The sequence below is a fragment of the Mustela putorius genome, unplaced genomic scaffold (assembly GCF_011764305.1).
Source record: "Mustela putorius furo isolate JIRA1106 unplaced genomic scaffold, ASM1176430v1.1 tig00000275_pilon_pilon_pilon, whole genome shotgun sequence".
Classification (NCBI taxonomy): Eukaryota; Metazoa; Chordata; class Mammalia; order Carnivora; family Mustelidae; genus Mustela; species Mustela putorius.
In genome coordinates, this window is record NW_025421341.1 from 34,797,491 (window position 1) to 34,816,625 (window position 19,135).

The 19,135-nt window shown below is 45.4% G+C and overlaps 1 protein-coding gene across 7 annotated transcripts in view; it reads left to right on the top strand.

Moving 5' to 3' along the window:
* The window catches only part of DGKD (diacylglycerol kinase delta), a 113,848-nt gene that overhangs the window by 59,751 nt on the left and 34,962 nt on the right, over positions 1-19,135 (top strand). For all 7 annotated transcript variants that reach the window (XM_045078923.1, XM_045078925.1, XM_045078924.1 and 4 more), the window contains 6 exons: positions 13,965-14,069; positions 14,328-14,460; positions 15,700-15,806; positions 16,161-16,286; positions 16,416-16,518; positions 17,144-17,306. In XM_045078923.1, coding sequence (XP_044934858.1) covers positions 13,965-14,069; positions 14,328-14,460; positions 15,700-15,806; positions 16,161-16,286; positions 16,416-16,518; positions 17,144-17,306 — 737 coding nt within the window. The remainder of the gene's footprint in view (positions 1-13,964; positions 14,070-14,327; positions 14,461-15,699; positions 15,807-16,160; positions 16,287-16,415; positions 16,519-17,143; positions 17,307-19,135) is intronic.

Consider the following 19,135-nt stretch of genomic DNA (forward strand, 5'->3'; position numbering starts at 1 on the left):
AGTCAGATATGGACCTTCTGTTCAAGAGCACCACAGCTCCCCATTTCAACTGGCATAAAGGCCAAAGTTCTTAGTGGTGCCTGCATGACACACTGTGGCCTTTTGCTTCTCCAAGGTCATCCCTGGCTCCTCTCCCCTGATTCCCTTGGCTCTAGCTGCCAGCTGTGCTTCTGCTTTAGGCTGTGGCCCACTCATTTCCTCCCATGTCCTTCCAGTCTTTCCCAATGAGGAAAAGGGTCTGTTGACCCTAATCTCCTTTTTCTGATCTTTCTTTTTTCCGTAGATTTGTCACTGGTCACTACTCTCCGTACTATGAAATTTACTTCATGGTAGTATTTAGTATTCATTTCCTGTCTGCATTCGAATGAGAGCTCCCTAGGAGCAGGGGTCTTGTTGGTTTGTTAAGTGAAAGCTGCCTGAATTTACTTCTGAGAAGAAGGGAAGAATTTGGAGCCCAGACATGAAGGTTAAGCATGGGAGAGGAGAAGCTGGCCTGTGGGGGGATTATTTGCGGAAGGACACGTCTGAATGTGGGAGCGGTACCCCAAGGGGGCTCTCTGGTTGGCAGTGGGATCTGTGGATCTGGAGCTGGGGGGCAGCTTGTCTTCCACTTGTTTCGGGTCTGTCCCGCTTGTACCTGCGACAGCTGCTGGGGTCGGCCCATCCAGGAAGTGTGCGGTGCGAGGGCAGGACCTGTGGTTCTGATATCCTTCCTCCGTGGCTGACATGAGATGCACCTTCATTGATTTTTCAAGCACTGTTGTGTATAGGAATGCATCCTGCTATTTCTGGTGCTCTCTCCTGCAGGCTCAGGTACCAAGCCCCTAGCAGAGGTCAGGTCACAGCCCAGTAGCAGAGCTCCGTGACCCTCGTGTGCTTACTTGGACTCAGGTGTATGGAGAGGACCTGACTAGGATTTCTTAGAGTATGTGCACCAAAGTGTGTCCGCATATTTCCTTAGTAGATCAGGTGGCTCATGAGTCTGCACTGCCTACAAATGACTTTAACAAGATAAGATTACACTTTTAATTTGTGCCGGGGGAGACCATCGATGCCCTTGTCCTTAAGAAATACCACATTGTTCTGGAGTTACTCCCTATTTTCCCAATTTAAACATATCAGATATAGAAAGTTGATTGTGGTTACTTATTTCTAATTAAGCTGTTTAAGATCATTGTAGATTCATATGGAATTGAAATAATACAGAGATCCTTTGTGTTCTCTACCAGTTTCCCATAGTGGTAATGTTTTGGGAAACTGTGGTACCACATCACCACCAGGATGTTGACATTGATACAGTCAAGAACCAGAATGTTTCCATCTGGACAAGGATCCCCAGGTTGCCATTTTTATCCATACCCACTCCCTTCTTTAACCCCTGGCAACCACTAATCTGTTCTTTTTGTAATTTCATTATCTCAGGAATGCTGTATAAGTGGGAATGTATGGTAAGTAACCTTTGGGGATGGGCTTTTTTTCACTCAGCCTAACTCCCTGGATCTCCACCCAGGTTGCTGTGTGTACGATAGTTGCTGCTTTTCCTTCCTGAGTGGTATTCTGTGGAATGGGTGTGCCACAGTGTGTTCAGTTACTTGCTGCTAAAGGACACCTGGGTTGTTTCCGGTTTTTGGTGATTGCAGATAAAGCTGCTATGAACATTCATGGGCAAGTCTTCGTTTCTTTGGGATGAATGCCCAGGAATGGAATTGCTGGGTCATATGGTAGCTACATGTTTGCTTCTTTAAGAAATTTCCCAACGGGATGCCTGGGTGGCTCAGTTGGTTAAGCAGCTGCCTTCGGCTCAGGTCATGATCCCAGTGTCCTGGGATCGAATCCCACATTGGGCTCCTTGCTCGGCAGGGAGCCTGCTTCTCCCTCTGCCTCAGCCTGCCATTCTGTCTGCCTATGCTTGCTCTCTCTCCCTCTCTTTCCCTCTCTCTCTCTGACAAATAAATAAAATCTTAAAAAAGAAAAAAAAAAAAAGAAATTTCCCAACAAACTGTTTGGCAGAGTGGCTGTACGATTTTATATGCCCACCAAAAATGTGAGCTAGTTTCTCCATATCCTCTCCAGCACTTGGTGTTGTCACTGTTTCTTATTTTAAGCCATTTAGTAGGTGTATAGTAATAGTGCATTGTATTTTAATCGGCATTTCCTTACTGGCTACTGAGGTAGAATACTTCTCATGCTTATTTGTCTCCATACATGCTCTGACACCACTGGGGTGTGGCCTGTGGGGATGGACATTTCTACTTGGCCTTCTCTGGACACTACACAGTGGGGTGCTGGTGCGCCTCGTTTCTGCTTGGCACGGTGGGGGTGAGGGCCAGTGTGTTCTGTGGTATTTGGCTGGAATGCAGTGGTTATTTGCAACTCTTCTATTGATTTCTGCCTTGTTAGCCTGCCGCCCATGGCTAGAGAGAGAGCGAGTAGGTTTTTGGCGGACTTTTTAACTCTTTCTGGCTGCTGGCTTCCTCATCTCCGCTCTAGGATGCTTGAGGCCAGTGGACACCCCAGGAGCTCTGTTGTGTGTCATTCTGAGGCCCTGAGGCCCAGTTTCTCTGCCTTCTTCTATCTACCTTTCAGAGTCTTCTCATATTTTTATTTTTATTTATTTTTTTAAACTTTTTTTTTTAATTTTTAAAGATATTTATTTATTTATTTGACAGATCACAGGTAGGCAGAGAGGCAGGCAGAGAGAGGGGGAAGCAGGCTCCCTGCTAAGCAGAGAGCCCGATGTGGGGCTCGATCCCGGGACCCTGGGATCATGACCTGAGCTGAAGGCAGAGCCTTGAACCCACCAAATCACCCAGGTGCCCCCAGAGTTGTCTTCTTCTCATATTTTAAAATATCTAATGTCCAGGGTTTTAGTTGTACTTAGCCAGAGGAATAGGAAAAAGTATGTCTAAACTTCTTGCTGGAAGCAGAAGTCTGCTTGTTACTTTTATTATTTTCTGGATCTGCAAATCTGACAAGAGTGTCTGAGCAGCCCTCAGTCTGAGCTGCATGTCTCCCCCCCCCCCCCCCCCCCCCCGCCTGTCCTGGCCTTCAGACCCTCTCGGGCCCAGTTTGTAGTGTTTACTACTATTTACATTGTTTGGTTTGGGCCGGTGGTTCCGTTCCAGCATGAAAAGGTTTGCAGGATCTTAATCTTTTTGTCATTTAAGGTCACATTTACGAATGAGAAGCACATCCAGATAAGTCTGTGATTAGGAACTGCAGGACAGGATGTGGCTGGTGAGTCAGGGACTCCCTCATCATCATCTTCCAGACCTACTTTTTCTACCCTCTCGTTGAGCACTGGTGGGGAACCTGGTCAGAGTGGGCGGGGTAGCGGGCAGATGACTCAGTGAGCTGTCCCTGTCATTCTTGCCCTGATGCTCCAGCCCAGTGCCCCTGCCAAGAAGGAAATGCACCGTGCCAGACTGTGTGTGTTCTGAGAGCCTGGGAGGACTCTTGGTGAGTGCTGGTTCTGCTCCTCCCTCAAGCTCTCCATGCCTGGCCTTACTCCTCTTGCAGTTGTGCTGGGAATCCAGGTGGGATGCCCCTTTTGAATGGAGGTCAGGAGCCAGCCTGCCCGGTGTCCTGGCCCCGGCTTCCTTAGCCAGGGACGCAGGGTCTCAGTTTCTTCTCCCAATGCCTACTTTATGAGGTTGTGGAGAAGATGTAATGTGCAAATATCTGTAAACACGCAGATTTCCCGAGACAAATGAGTGCCCAATTCTAGTGGCGGCCACTGTCATCTGACACTTTCGTTGCTGTCTCATAGGAGCTAGTGCATATGTACTTGATGTCCACATTGTTCCTTTAAGCATCACTTCTTCTTTTTTTTTTAAAGATTTTATTCATTTATTTGAGAGAGAGAGAGAGCATGAGAAGGGGGAGGGCAGAGGGAGAAGCAGACTCCCGGCTGAGCAGGGAGCCTGATGTGGGGCTCAGTCCGAGTATTATGACCTGAGCTGAAGGTACCAACTGATCTACCCAGGGGCCCCTTAAGCACCACTTCTGTATGTCTCTGGCACATCGCCCTTTTCACCATGGTTTCTCAGAGATCATTGCCGGTAGTTTAATGACCACCTTGGTTAATTCTTCCCAGGCTACTGGAAGATATTTGGCTGGGGTGTCTTAGACTTGTTTGGAGGAGCTATTTTCTCATACCTCCTGGATGATCATTTGTATGAAAAGATGGAAGCAAAAGTTCTCATTTCAAATAAAACTTCTAAAGCTCTTTTTTGGAGTCTTCAGCATATATTATAAGCTTAAGGTTTTATTTTGGTTTACTTTTCATCACAATTAAATGTACTTTTTAATCCCCATTACCTGTTTCCTCCATGCTCCCATCCCTCCACCAACCTCCCCTCTAGTATTCAGTTTATTCCCTCCAGTTAAGAGTCCTTGTCTTAGTTTGTTTCTCTCTTTTATTCCTTTGCTTATCTGTTTTGTTTCTTAAATTCCACATATGAGTGAAATCACATGGTATTTGTCTTTCTCTGATTGGCTTATTTCACTTAGCATTATACTCTAACTCCATCCATGTTGTTGCAAATGGCAAGATATCATTCTTTTCTATGGCTGAATAATATTCCATTCCATCCATTCCATTACACACACACACACCACACACACACACACACACACTACATCTTCTTTATCCATTCATCCATCACTAGATGCTTGGGCTGCTTCCATATCTTGGCTATTGTAATAATGCTGCAGTAAACATAAGGGTGCATGTATCCCTTTGAATTAGTGTTTTTATAAGCTTTGGGTAAATACCCAGTAGTGTGATTATTGGGTCTTAGGGCAGTTCTATTTTTACTTTTTTGAGGACCCTCTATACTGTTTTCCACAGTGGCTGCACCAGTGCGCATTCCCACCAACAGTGCATGAAGGATTTCCCTTTCTCCTCATTCTTGCCAACACCTGTTGTTTCTTATGTTGTTGATTTTAGTCATTCTGACAGGTGTGAGATGATATCTCTGTGGTTTAACTTCCTTTTCCCTGATGATGAGTGATGTCTAGCATCTTTTCATGTGTCTCTTGGCTATCTCTATGTCTTCTTTGGAGAAATGTCTGTCTGTATCTTCTGCCCATTTTAATGTTGGATTATTTGGGTATTTTTTGGTTAGGTTGTGTCAGTCCTTTATATATTTTGGATACTAACCCTTTATTGGCTATGTCATTTGCAGATACCTTTTCCTATTCAGTAGGTTGCCTTTTAGTTTTGTTGATTGTTTCCTTCACTTTGCAGGAGTTTTTTATTTTGATGTAGTCCTAATAGTTTATTTTTGCTTTTGTTTCCCTTGCCTTGGGAAACAAATCTAGAAAAATGATGCTGTGGCTGATGTCAGAGAAATTACTGCCTGTTCTCTCTTCAAGGATTTTTATCTTTTCAGACCTCACATTTAGATCTAATCCATTTTTTTTTTTTTTTTTTTTTTTTGTATATGGTGAAAGGAGTGGCCCAGTTTCATTCTTTAGCTAGCTGTCCAGTTTTCCCAACACCATTTGTTGAAGAGACTTTTCCCCAGTGCATATTCTTGCCTCCTTTGTTGTGGTTTAATTGACTATATAATTGTGGGTTTATTTCTGGGTTTTCTGTTCTATTCTATTGATCTGTGTGTCTATTTTATGCTAGTACATTACTGTTTTGATTCCTACTGCTTTTTTAAAAAATATATTTATTTGATGGAAAGAACACAGGTAGGCAGAATGGCAGGCAGAGAAAGAGGGAGAAGCAGATTCTCTGCTGAGCAGGGAGCCCCATGTGGGACTTGATCCCAGGACCCTGGGATCAGACCTGAGCTGAAGGCAGATGCTTAATGACTAAGCCACCCAGGCACCTGTCCTGATTCAGTGTCATTGCTGGTAATTGATCTGTTTAAGTTTTCTATTTCTTCCTACTTTAGTTTTGCTGGTTTATATGTTTCTAGGAATTTATTAATTTCTTCTGAGAAGTTGTCCAACTATGTTGGTATATAGGTTTTCATAATACTTTGTTATAATTGTTATTTCTGTGGTCTTGGCTGTTATTCTCCTCTTTCATTAATGATTTTGTTTGAGTCCTTTTTTCCTCTTTACCGCTCTCTCTCTCTTTCTCTCTCTCTCGATGAATCTGGTGAAAGGTTTATCAATTTTGCCAATCTTTTCAAAGAATCAGCTCCTTGCTTCATTGATTTATTTTTGTCTTGTTTTGTTTCTGTATCATTTATTTCTGCTCTAATCTTTATTATTTCCTTCCTTTTACAAGGTTTGGGTTTTGATTGTTCTTTTTCTCTCTCCTTTAGATGTAAAGTTGGGTTGTTTATTTGAGATTTTTCTTTGAGATTGAGATAAGCCTGTATTGCTATAGACTTCCCTTTTAAAACCCAATTTTGCTGCAGCCCAAAGATTTTGGACTATTCTGTTTTCATTTTCATTTGTTTACATGTAATTTTTGATTTCTTGGTTTCATTGTTTAGTAGCATGTTTAACCTCCATGTGTTTGTGGTCTTTCCAAATTTTCCACACTGGACATAGAACATTCCATCCTAAAACAGCAGAATATACATTCTTTTCAAGTGCACGTGGGAGGGACATTCTCCAGAATAGATGAGATATTAGACCACACAACAAGTCTCGACAAATGCAAAAAAACCTAAGTCATACTGTGCATCTTTTCTGGCCACAGTGCTATGCGATTAGAAATCAGTCACAAGGCTTTATTTGTTTTAATAATTTTTTTTTTTAAAGAATTGTGTGACTTTTTTTTTTAAAAGATTTTACTTATTTATTTGACAGCAGAGATCACAAGTAGGCAGAGAGGCAGGCAGAGAGAGAGGAGGAAGCAGGCCCTCTGCTGAGCAGAGAGCCCAACATGGGGCTCGATCCCAGGACCTTGGAATTATGACCTGAGCTGAAAGCAGAGGCTTTAACCCACTGAGCCAGCCAGGCATCCCTGTTTTAATAATTTTTTTTTTAAAGATTTTATTTATTTATTTGACAGACAGAAATCACCAATAGGCAGAGAGGCAAGCAAAGAGAGAGGGGGAAGTAGGCTCCCCGCTGAGCAGAGAGCCCAATTCGGGGCTCGATCCCAGGACCCTGGGATCATGACCCGAGCTGAAGGCAGAGGCTTTAACCCACTGAACCACCCAGGTGCCCCAATAATTTTTTTTAAATAAAGAATTCACATACATGGTACAGAAATTGAAAGGATAAAACGTTGAGAAAGAAGGCTTCCTGGCTTGCAACGATCCTGTCATTGGAGGTAACTAGTCTTTTTCCTTCTTCGCCCACAATGTTCCTACAGTTTGCTTTGAGCACTTGACAATACCTCTGAGAGGTTTGTTCCTGTAAGCGCATGAGGAAGTAGTTTCGCCCTCTTTAGTGGCTGTGTAGTATTCCATTTTATGAATGTACCACAATTTGTGTAGCCAGTCTCTACCAGGCTTACCTTGATCAGTATTTGAGTTATTGCCACTCTTTACTGTCTTTACAACGAGTGACCATGATATGGAGGTTCTCATGAAGACATATTTGTTGGATTAAATTTATGGAGGCACTGTTGCTAAGACAAAGAAGTATATTTTAAAGTTTGCTAGATTGGGGTGCCTGGGTGGCTCAGTCGGTTAAGCGTCAGAGTCTTGGTTTTGGCTCAGGTAATGATCTCATGGGTCAGAAGATCAGGCCCCATGTCAGGCTCTGTGCTCAGCGGGGAGTCTGCTTGAAGATTCTCTCCCTCTGCCTCTCCCCTTCATGCACATACAGGCACATGCTCTCTCTTCTCTCTCTCTCAAATAAATGGATCTTTAAAAAAAAAAGTTTGTTTGATTTCACTAATGTTCCCCATAGGGGTTGTACTCATTTATACTGTAGCATATGAAAGGCAACAGGGTCTGTTATCAAACTTTTGATAGTCCATGAATCTGGTAGGTTAAAAAAAAGTATTTAGTAATTTTAATTTGCATTTATTTTATGAGTTAAACATTTTCCTCTGTGTTTGGATCAATTTTTTCTTTTTAAGATTTTATTTATTCATTTGAGAGAGAGGGTGCGTGTGTGTTTTCGGTGGGGAGGGGCAGAGGGAGAGGGACCAGCAGAGTCTGCGCTAAGCTTAGAGCTGGTGGCAGGGCTCGATCTCATGACTCTGAGATCATGACCTGAGCCAAAATCAGTAGTCAGATGGTTAACTGACTGAGCCACTCAGATGCCCCTGGATCCATTTCTAACACTATATTAGAATAGGTCTGAGAGTCTCTCATGTTCATTCACACATTTCCATCTTATTTTGCCTCGTTCTTCTACATTTGCGTTTCTAACCAGACTCTATTCAAAAGTCTGCGCAGCTGTGCCATTTTTCTTTTGATTCAGTTATATGGTTGGTTTTATTCCAAATTCTGTATTCTTTTTAACTGAAATAGAGCATCATATGGAAAAGTACACTTACTCCAAGTGCACAGCTCCATGGATGTTCCAGATAAAGAAACAGAACATTAGCAGCCTCCAGTAGCTCTCCCTTGTATCCTTGTTCCCAAAAGCAACTACCGGAAGCAGCGAGCTTCTAACACCACTGATTAGCTTTGCCTGGTTTATCTTAACTTAATATATGCATTTGAGATTTTATAAACACGAAATCTTCTTTTGTGTCTGGCTTCTTTATTTCAGAATTGTAGAATACATTGTGTTATTAGCAGTAGATGGTTTATTCTCCGTGTTCTGTGGTTTTCTGTTATATTAATATGTTACAGTATATTTATTCAGTCTGCCAGTGCTTGGTGTTTGGGTTGTGTTCATTGTAGGCCTGTTAACAGTAGTGTTGCCATAAATATTTGTATGTGGGTTTTGATGAGGAGTGTTTGGGTGGAATTGCTGAGCCGTAGGATATACATGAGTTCAGCTTTACTGTTTTCCACAGTAGTTTTCCCAAAGTGCCTTCCTGCTAGCATCAGGTGGGTGTTCTAGGTGACCTGCATCCTTACCAATACTCCATGTCCATCTTTTTCATTTCAGCCCCCGTGAAACGTACAGCATGCTGGGATTTTAATGTCCACTTCCTAGATTATTAACAAGGTTGAGTGCATTTTCATGTGCCTTATTGGTTGTTAAATAACTGTTTGAGTCTTCTGTCCATTTTTCTGTTAGTTGGCCTCTCTTCTTCTGATTGTTTTGATTTTTTAATCTTTTGAAAATGTCAATCAGCACACGTGGAGGGGGGAGAGGGAGAGAAAGAGAGTTTCTCTTTTTAAGATTTTATTTATTTTTGAGAGAGAGTGAGCGAGCGAGCAAGCGTGGAAGTAGGGGAGGGGTAGAGGGAGAAGCAGGCTCCCCACTGACCACGGAGCTCAATGCAGGACTTGATCCTGGGATCATGACCTGAGCTAAAGGCAGAGGCTTAACTGACTGAGCCACCCAGGTGCCTGAGAGAGAGAATCTCGGGTAGATTCCATGCTGAGCTGGGAGCCTGATGCGGGGCTCTATCCCATGACCCTGAGACCACGATCTGAGCATGAGTTGGAAGCTTATCTGACTGAGCCACCCAGATGCCCCCTTTCTTACTGATTTTTAAGTTCTCCTACCCTCAGAAGAATTTCAGTAAGTGTCTGAAGATTCCCCCTTGTTTATGGCTTTCCTGGCCTGCCTCTGAGGATTCGGAGAGAAATGCTTTTACCATTCTGTCTGTGATATCCTTTCTCTTTCAGTCTCTCTTGTCTTGCCAGCTTCAAGGTCTGCAGGGTGCTCTCACTCTCTGGTTAGTGGGTATCCATGTCATGGTCTGTCATCTTGTTCTGTAGTCTTACTCTGCCCTCTCCCCTGGTACCATGTGTGCTTATTCATCACTGAATCTCTGTGATGTCACTGATTGGTCCTGTCAAGTTCATGTCTGACCCTCCTTTTAATTTGCGTTTACCATTTCAGTTGATTTAGTTATGTGAGCCATTTCTTCGCTTGAAAAATACAGGGCATTTTTGGTCACTAAAGTCTTTTCTGGGTGAAGGCTAGATTTTGGGAGTAGTGGGAAGAGTTTTACCCTTTATGCACCATTCCTTGGCTTCTAAGAGTTGTGGTCTTGGCTGCTATCCAAGCAGAGGACAGTTTTATTTGTAGGAACATCTCTTCCTGCCTTCTTCCTGTCCTGTGAGCTGGATGAGCAGCCAGGAGAGGTCTCATGCAGCACCTGCTTCTCTCCTGGGGCCTTTTTTGACCCCTCTGCTCCCAGATCAAGGAACTGAAGAAGCCCTGTGCAGGACAGCTCTCTTCCTGGCAGCTGCTCATTTTCCTTTTCTTCTGAGGAGACCCTTCTGTCCCCACTTTTCTTGTGCATTGGCCCCAGGCTGGTGTTAGGGAAACAAAGAGGGACAGGCAGAAGCGTTTGTTGGGGTGTGTGACACTGCTAGTTGGTGTTTGGGAATCTTCCTCAGAGCTAGAATGCTGTTGAGGACCTTGTCAGGAGACCAGCGTGAGGAGGAGCCTTTCATGGAGATGGAGTCATTACCAGTCTTGCGGACCACTAAGAAATATGTATTCTGTCTCAAAGGTGACAGAAGATGATGGGATAGAAGCAGAGATAGACTTTTATTTGGTGGGAGTCTTCTGTGACGATTCCCATGGTCTGGAACATGGACTGTTGGTATTGGAACGGTCTCAGGCAGGAGGTGCCACATGGTCCTGTCAAATAGATACTGCTCTAAGATCAGGCCCGAGAGCAGCGCTGGTGTGTGTGTGTGAGAGAGCATACCTCCACACTCGGATGACACTGGGGTGTGACATCGACATGACAGCCCCTGTGTTCAGAAGGGTGTGTGGAGGTAGTTGCTCTGGCTCACACAGCTCTTCAGGATTTCAGACCTGGAGGGATGTCCTAAAGCCACTCGAGTCTTGAGCACGTGGGTCCCTTTCAGTCCCGTAACAACCCAGGTAGCTAACTTTTATCCTCCTTTTCCAGAATAGAAATGATGACAGTCTGCCCATGTTTCCTGGCCAGCCAGTGGCCGGGTAGGGTTCAAATCTGAGTTGTCTGAGGTTTCTTCACACCAGCACAAGTAATAGTTTTTTTAAAAGGGCTGAAACCAGGTTTTTGGACATTTATCTGTCAGTGTTTACTCCCTGTACACAATCACACAGATTGAGGAAGGGATGTCACTATCATTTGTTTCCTATTATTCCCTGTCTTTAAACACAACAGTTTTGTCTATAACTTGCTGCCTGTGGTGTCCAATACTCATGAAGCTATTCCATGGTACCCCCCTCCTTTGGCTTGTGGAAGATGATGGGCCCAAAGATCCATCTTCTCAGATGACATTGGCTGAGTTCTGGAATAATGTGGGCACTTCATCTTGTAAAGGTTGTCACAGGAGTAGCAGAAGCAAGACCTAAAATAGAAAGGACATAAAAAAATGTCATTGTTCTCTTCTTTAACTATTGTATTGCATAACTCTTAATATAATCCCTGAGTTATGAAAAGAAAGTATATTCTTTCTCTAATTGTATTTATTACACTGATAAAAATTTTTAAATATTAGATCTTACCCCAGAATGAATAATAAAGAAGTGTTTTCTGAGATTTTTATAGACAGTTACTGATAAAAATGCCTTAAAGCACTGATCCCAGGCCATTGGCAGTTGCCAGCTCTCCCATGGCCTTTCCTGACCACCCTGTCTGTACAAAGTATCCACCAACCCCATTCCCACTCCCACGTTGTCTTCAGGACCTGTGTCAGTGTCTGAAATTGTCCCTCCCCAGGGTAAGTTCTGTGTGAGTGGGAACCTGGCCTGTCATAGTCTTGGGATCTCAGATCTAGAGCAGACACTTAGCATGTGCTTGCTGGGCAGATCCTGGGATATGGGCTGTTCACGATGCTGTCTGTGTCTAAAGGACAGTGGCTGCCACCCTGTACCCCCACCCTCAGGAGGGGAACCCAGCTTATCCAGTTGTCTGTTTTCTCTGTCCTCCAACTCACCACCCCTCCCGCCCCCAGCTTCCCCAGTCTGGCCCCTACGTGTAGTTACCCTGGTGACATGAGAGAATGAACCATGGATTTGTGACCCAATTCTAATTATCCCCTTCTATGATTAAGATTTATAGGTGCTTATAGAAATCACCAAAGAGATATTTATAAAATACCGTTTCTAAATTTTCTGAACCAGAAACATGATCATCTAATAATTTAAATTGGATGTTGCTAGTACAAATTAAAGCTAAAAGATGGGCCAAAATCCAAAAGTTAAGTAACATATTTTATTGGGGAAGCAGGCATTTTCCTAACACTGCTGGTGGGAGTGCAGATGGCATCAGCCCTGTGAGTGAATTTGGCAGCAAAATTACATATGTGCTTGCTCTTTGGGCAGTTCTGCTTCTAGAAACTTTTCTCCCAAATATGCTGGGCAGTATGTGAGGTCAGTGAAAAGGCTGTTCATTGCAGCACTATTTGAGATAGGAAAGGATTTTTAACAACGTAAGGTTTCTGTTAATAGAGACCTGGTTGAATAGACTCTGGTGCTTCTGTCCAGTGGAGCCTTGTGCAGCTGTAAGGGGGAGTAAGGGAACACACCGTGTTGCTGAGGAGAGGTGGGCAGGGTAGATAATAAATGAAAAAGCAAAGGTAGAGAAAAATATGTGTGATTTACTACTGTTTTAAAAAGGGGGTCTATGAATAGATATATATCTATAATAGATATAGATATATGTGTTTGCATCTGTCTTAAAAAGGAGGGATAAACCATACTTATCCTTATTTTTTAAAAGCTGCTGATGGGTGCCTGGGTGGCTCAGTGGGTTAAGCTGCTGCCTTCGGCTCAGGTCATGATCTCAGGTTCCTGGGATCGAGTCCCGCCTCGGGCTCTCTGCTCGGCAGGGAGCTTGCTTCCCTCTTTCTCTCTCTCTGCCTGCCTCTCTCTCCATCTACTTGTGATCTCTCTCTGTCAAACAAATAAATAAAATCTTTAAAATAAAATAAAAGCTGCTGATGAGGAAAGGAGGGAACCAGGGTTGGGGAGACACAAGTCAAAGGTGAACCTCTGACTGTACCTGTTTTTTAGATTTGACTTTGGAACCATGTAGATATTTTCCATCATTACAAAACAAAATACATAAAATGTTACAACGTTTGACAATGTTTACCAAAATTTTTAAATTTTTCCCTAAAAAGTTTATACTATATTTAGCTCCCATCATTGCTTGAGGAGAACTCTTTTCTCCCATACTTCTGCAACACCAGATTACCATCTTTCAAAACTTTGCCAGTCTGATAGGTGAAAAATAGTTGGCTACTTTCATCTTTGTTCCCCAATGACTAGAGCAGTTAAGCATCTTTTTATTTATTAGCGCTTTGTATTTCTTCTGTGAAATGCAAGTTCATGGCTTTTCTTGGTAAGAAAGATTTTTTTAATTGATTTGTAAAAACTCTTTATATGTTGTAGATACAATTTTCATTTGTTGATTATTACCAGGTTCTTGATCTCATTTCCAGTTAAGTTGTTCAAGCCCTTGAGTATAGTAGCTGGTTGTTTTTCTCTTGTCACACAGTACAGAGTTTTATACAAGAACATTATGTATGATACATTTGAAATGTTAACATCATATTTAGAGTAACTTGGACGATCTTTTCCTAGACTATTCAAGTGCTGGACCTCAATCTGTGAGCTCTTTGGAGTGATAGCAGTTGTGTTTTCTTTCCTTTTTAAAAATTTCCTGTGGCTTATTACCATGGCCTAAGTGGTAGGTGGTTGGTGAATGTCTGCTGAAGTTGGTTTTTGGTGAATGTATAAACTAAATTTGATTGTCTTTTGAGTTTGAGACTTTTCTTGATTTTTAATGATCCATGATGATCATTTTTATGTTTGGTTCAATTGAGAATCTGAACGAGTCTGCCCTTTTTCATTAAAAAAATATATATGGTGAAAGTAGATTTTTGGAAGTTTGTATAGTTGTTAGTGTTTGTCCTTTGTTCATTGCTCTATAGCCTATATTTCTTGTTTCTTTCTAGGTCATCACTCCGTGTAGGAAACTCATCTTGTGTGCCGATAACAGGAAGGAAATGGAAGAGTGGATTGCAGCCCTGAAGACCGTCCAGAACAGGGAGCACTTTGAGGTCTATAAAGAGAAATATCCCTTCTTATTGCCAACCCGTTAATATTCTGCCGTTGAGCATCAGCCATGTGTGGACTGAGCCGTCTGGCACTCACTTTCTCGCATATTCCTGGTAAAATTAAGGCTCGTTCCTTGTCCTTTTGGCTGATGCTGTTCTCCTCTCCTCTCTTGGAAACTGTATTGAATCCCATTGAAATTACCACATTCAAGGATGTCGAAGGGACACCTTATCTTTGCCATCCCTCTTCTGTTCTTGCAGCCTACCCAGTACAGCATGGACCATTTCTCAGGGATGCACAACTGGTACGCCTGCTCCCATGCGAGGCCGACCTACTGCAACGTGTGCCGGGAGGCTCTGTCCGGGGTCACATCTCACGGATTGTCCTGTGAAGGTATGAGCAGCATGGTACTCTGCTGGGAAACGTGGTCTGAGGTTGGACCTGATGAAACCTTAGAAACTCTTGAATGGTCCCCACAAATCAGTCAGTAGGAAGTAATTTCTGGGACTCCACTCTTATTTATTTTACCTACTAAGGAGTCTGATAAATTATTTTGTATTAGTAACGGAACAAAGTAAAAAGTGAAGTAGTGGTAATGAGACACCAAGAGGAAAAATGAAGAACACAGAGGAAAAGAGGTTACAAATCTGTGCTCCCCGAGGTAGGTATGTCCTTTAGTAAACTGAGCTGTGATAAACCCATTAAATGTGGTCTTCCAGACCTGGAGGGCAGTGGCGCACAGAACAGAAGGCAGGAGTGGAGGCAGACCAGTCCTGGACCCTGGGCCAGTTCCCCCCCTGCTCCTGTTCTTGTACTGCCTGTGAGGTTAAGAATGGTTTTAAATGGTTGGGGGGGTGCCTGCGTGGCTCAGTTGGTTAAGCATCCAGCTCTTGATTTTAACTCAGCTTATGATCTCAGGGTTGTGAGACAGAGCCCCATGTTGGGTTCCATGCTCAGCACAGAGTCTGTCCCTCTCCCTCCCTCTCTGTCCATGCCACACCTTCCCCGCGTGCACTCTCACACTCTCTTGAATTAAAAAAAAAAATTTTTTTTTAAGATTTATTTATTTGACAGAGTGAGAGTGTAAGCAAGGGGTGAGACAGAGGGAGAGAGAAAAGCAGACTTCTCACTGAGCTTGGAGCCCAGCATGGGGCTCTGTCCCAGGACCCTGAGGCAAACCTGAGCTGAAATCAAGAGTTGGACACTTAACCGCCTCAGCCATTCACGTGCCCCTAAATAAATAAAATCTTTTAAAAAATGGTGGAAAAAAAAAGAGAGACAATTTGGTGCCATAGAAATCCTGTGATTTTTAAATTTTGGTGACTGTACTTGCAGCATGGTTCACGGTGGCACTCGTGCTGCTGGGCAGGGCTGATGAGTCTGGTCAGAGCCCACATGCAGTCCCAAGAAGCGGACGCCTGCAGTCCTGGATGCTGGTCTCACTGTGCTCAAACTCTGCGCGTGCCCCTGCTGTGTCGTTTACAACATGTAGTGTATTCAGTGCTCGTTCCCAGCGGTCCTGGAAGAGCAGGGCAGGTCGTGATGGACTGCCTCCTCAAGCACGGGGAGCAGCACTGTGCTGAGCGAGGCTCGGGGTCGAGGCTTGACGGTCCTGCATCTGTTCTCTCACAGTATGCAAATTTAAGGCCCACAAGCGGTGTGCAGTGCGCGCAACCAACAACTGCAAGTGGACCACGCTGGCCTCCATCGGGAAGGACATCATTGAGGATGAGGATGGGGTATGCATGGGGGAACCTGACAACCCTGCACCGACCCTCTCCCCCTTATGCTGGCGTTGGGGCAGGGGGCCCTCCACCCCCACTGGCCTGTGCTCACTTCTTCTGCTCGCACTGGGTGTGGGGGGCTCGGCATGGTCCACTGCGCCTCTCAGCCTGTCCCTGTGAGTCGTGCTGTGCCCACCGGCAGCAGGAGTGGGGTGCCAGGCAGCATGCTGCAGACCCTGCCCTCCCCCTGCTTATGTCGGGGAGCAGGTCTTTGTTGAGTTATTCCAGAGCGTTTTCGCATGAGGGCTTCCTGGCCTGTGTGTGGGGCTCTGGAGACGTCCCTAGTGCACATGTCTCTGTGCTTTGCAGATTGCCATGCCGCATCAGTGGCTGGAAGGAAACCTGCCCGTGAGTGCCAAGTGCACAGTGTGCGACAAGACATGTGGCAGTGTGCTACGCCTGCAGGACTGGCGCTGCCTCTGGTGCAAGGCCATGGTGAGTGGGCAGGCTGCATGGGCCTGGCACCTGCTCCCTGTGCATTCTCAGCTGGTCCTGAAGTGCCCATTTCTGAAGTGGCAGGGAGTGTTCCGGGGGATGCCGGTGACCCCCTGTGATGTGTTTCAGGTGCATACGTCCTGTAAAGAGTCCTTACAGACCAAGTGCCCGCTGGGCCTGTGCAAGGTGTCGGTCATACCACCCACGGCGCTCAACAGCATCGATTCTGACGGTGGGTGCCTCGTGCTCTCCTGGCTCACCCACATTCTCCCCTTCCCGGCACCAGGATGGGTGATGCTGGTGATTTGGGGATGATGTCGGGAAGTGGTCAGGCATGGCGGCTGGGGCGAGAAGATGTGCACAGAGGTGGTAACGGAGTCTGGTGGCCGTTGAGTATGCTTGGACGGGAGCTGGTGCACTGTGCTCTTCATCTGCTGGCTTCCATCGAGCAGCAGATGTGAACCAGCATGCTCACCTGCACCTGCTCTTCTGTCTAGGTGGTAGATGACGGTGTATATTCACAGGCCTTGGTAGAAGGTGGGAAACTGGGGTATGGATCTTAGGAATTAGCTCCTCCAGATTGAGAGCCAAGAGGGAAGGACAGCAGTGAGGTACATGGTCTTTCTGAACTTGAGTCATGTAAGCACAAAGTCAACTGCCTGGGACCCCCATCCTTCTCCATGGGGAATGGGGATGGGGAAGATTGTTTCTTGATCTCTCTGGCTGGTGACTGGGCACGCACGTGGAAGTTACAGGTCTCTTGCAGGTGTTGGCTGCTTTTTTATATGATGGGGCCCCTGCTGGGCTTTTGGACAGCTTTCTCATTTTTCCCTCTCCCTTTTCATCCTCACATTCAGGCTTCTGGAAGGCCACGTGCCCTCCATCCTGCACAAGCCCACTGTTGGTCTTTGTCAATTCGAAAAGTGGCGACAACCAGGGTGTGAAGTTCCTCAGAAGATTCAAACAGCTGCTGAACCCTGCCCAGGTCTTTGACCTCATGAATGGAGGACCACACCTCGGGTAGGAAGCTTTTAAAGTCGAAGCTTATAAAGTCTTGGAGTTCTAAAAACGTTTGAAGATAATGCATTGCTCGTGAACTAAATGATTCAAAGATACAGACAAATTTAAATAAGAAATAAAAATAGTCTCTGTTGAACAGTGAGTAGAGCTGCTTGTCTCTCTAGCTTTCACGTGTGTCTTTCAGTTGTACAGACACACTTTGAAATTGGTTCCCTCCTGTTATTTCCTATCACAATGGCCTGCTTTTCGTGTCTGTCAGCATGGGCGTGTCCTCACGCCAGCCATTACAGGTCCTCTCGTTCTCTGTAGTGGAGCCTGGGACGGAGGAGGCTGTGTTTCTCCAGTGAGACTCCCAGGGAGGTCTTCATCTGGGGAGACACAGGAGGTCTCTTATCTGTTAGCTGGGGATGTGAGGTGTGTTCTTTTTCCTTTTGTACATTGTGTAGTTTGTGGAGAACATTTGCTGCTGTAATGAACTGTTAGATTCCTTGCTTGGCAGCACCAGTTCAAGGTAGGGCTCTAGGAGGTGGCCTTGCCTGGAAGGGAGATTGTCCAGGATATTTGCTGTGGAAAGAGCTTACAGAATGTGTTCTCTGGTGTGTTTTGGCCTCGGAGGCTCTTGGGAGTTGTGTTGTTCTGGAGCCGGGTGTTGCTGGAGCAGGAGCTTGGGCCCCTGTCAGGGGAAAGGAGCATGCCCGCTGGCGCCCTAGGGGTCTGGCATGTCGCTTTTCCTCATGGGCAGCAAGGCCCCGCTGGGAAGCAGTCACGGGTGGCAGCTTGCTGGCCTGGCCCTCAGAGGCCATGCTCCACGCATTTCTGCACATGGACTGCTCAACTGTTGGAACTGTTGGTCTGTGTGTGGGATCACATTCACTCTTGGTTTGAGAGTCTTAAAAAAAAAAAAAGTCATTTTAGTTAAAAAATGGAACTAGTGGTAGGACCATCACAAGCCTTTGTATCCCAAACTGGGCCTGTAGACAGCCGGGGTTGGGGGGGGCAGGTCATTGGGTGGGGCAGGCCCTGCAAACCCCCACCCTGCCCCTTGCAGTTGGCCCTAGGAGTTCCCTGGGGACCAGCCCCCTGTGGGAGCCCCTGTGGAGATGCGGTGGGTGTTGGTTTAGTAAGTTCCCGTTTCTGGGAAGCAGCCTTGACCTCCTGCAGTTCACCACAAAACTTGGAGGCGCTGCTTCCTTTTCCTGGTTCCCAGTCTGGATGTGTCCCATCTTCTCCAGAGAAGGAAGGCCTGAGAGAGACCAGTGTTCGCAAGAGAGCATACGTGGCCATTTCTCTCACAACCTGAAGGTCAGGTGCAGTCTCGTTGCTTCAGGCCCTCAGCCCTGCTGATAGCCTCAGTTTTGTGCTGTGTCACTCATCCCTGTTTGTTTTGTGAGGACTTCCTCTGGCCAGGACTCTGTGCCAGATGCAAGGGCAAGTAAGGTAGGGACCTTGTTTTCAGGGTGCCCAACACACAAATGGGTAGTCAAGGTCACAGAACAGGACAGTCTGTGGCGTGAACAGGGCTATGTACAGATTGTTTAGGAGCCCAGGGAAGGGGCATACAAATGAACTGGAGAGTCTCTTAGTCTCTCTGCCGAGCTGGCGCTGGAGAAGAGTTAGTGTTCCAGTGGCACAGAGGGAGGCGGGCAGCCTGGTAGGCAGAGGGCGCTCGTGTGCAGAGAGGGGAGGACATAGTGGGGTGGCTGGGAAAGCTGTGGAGCTGGGACAGGTAGCAGGCAGCCCCGGGCGAGAGGTTTGAACATTTGCTGGAAACAGGTGGCAGCTTCTTTTTTTTTAAGATTTTATTTATTTATTCATTTGATAGAGATTAT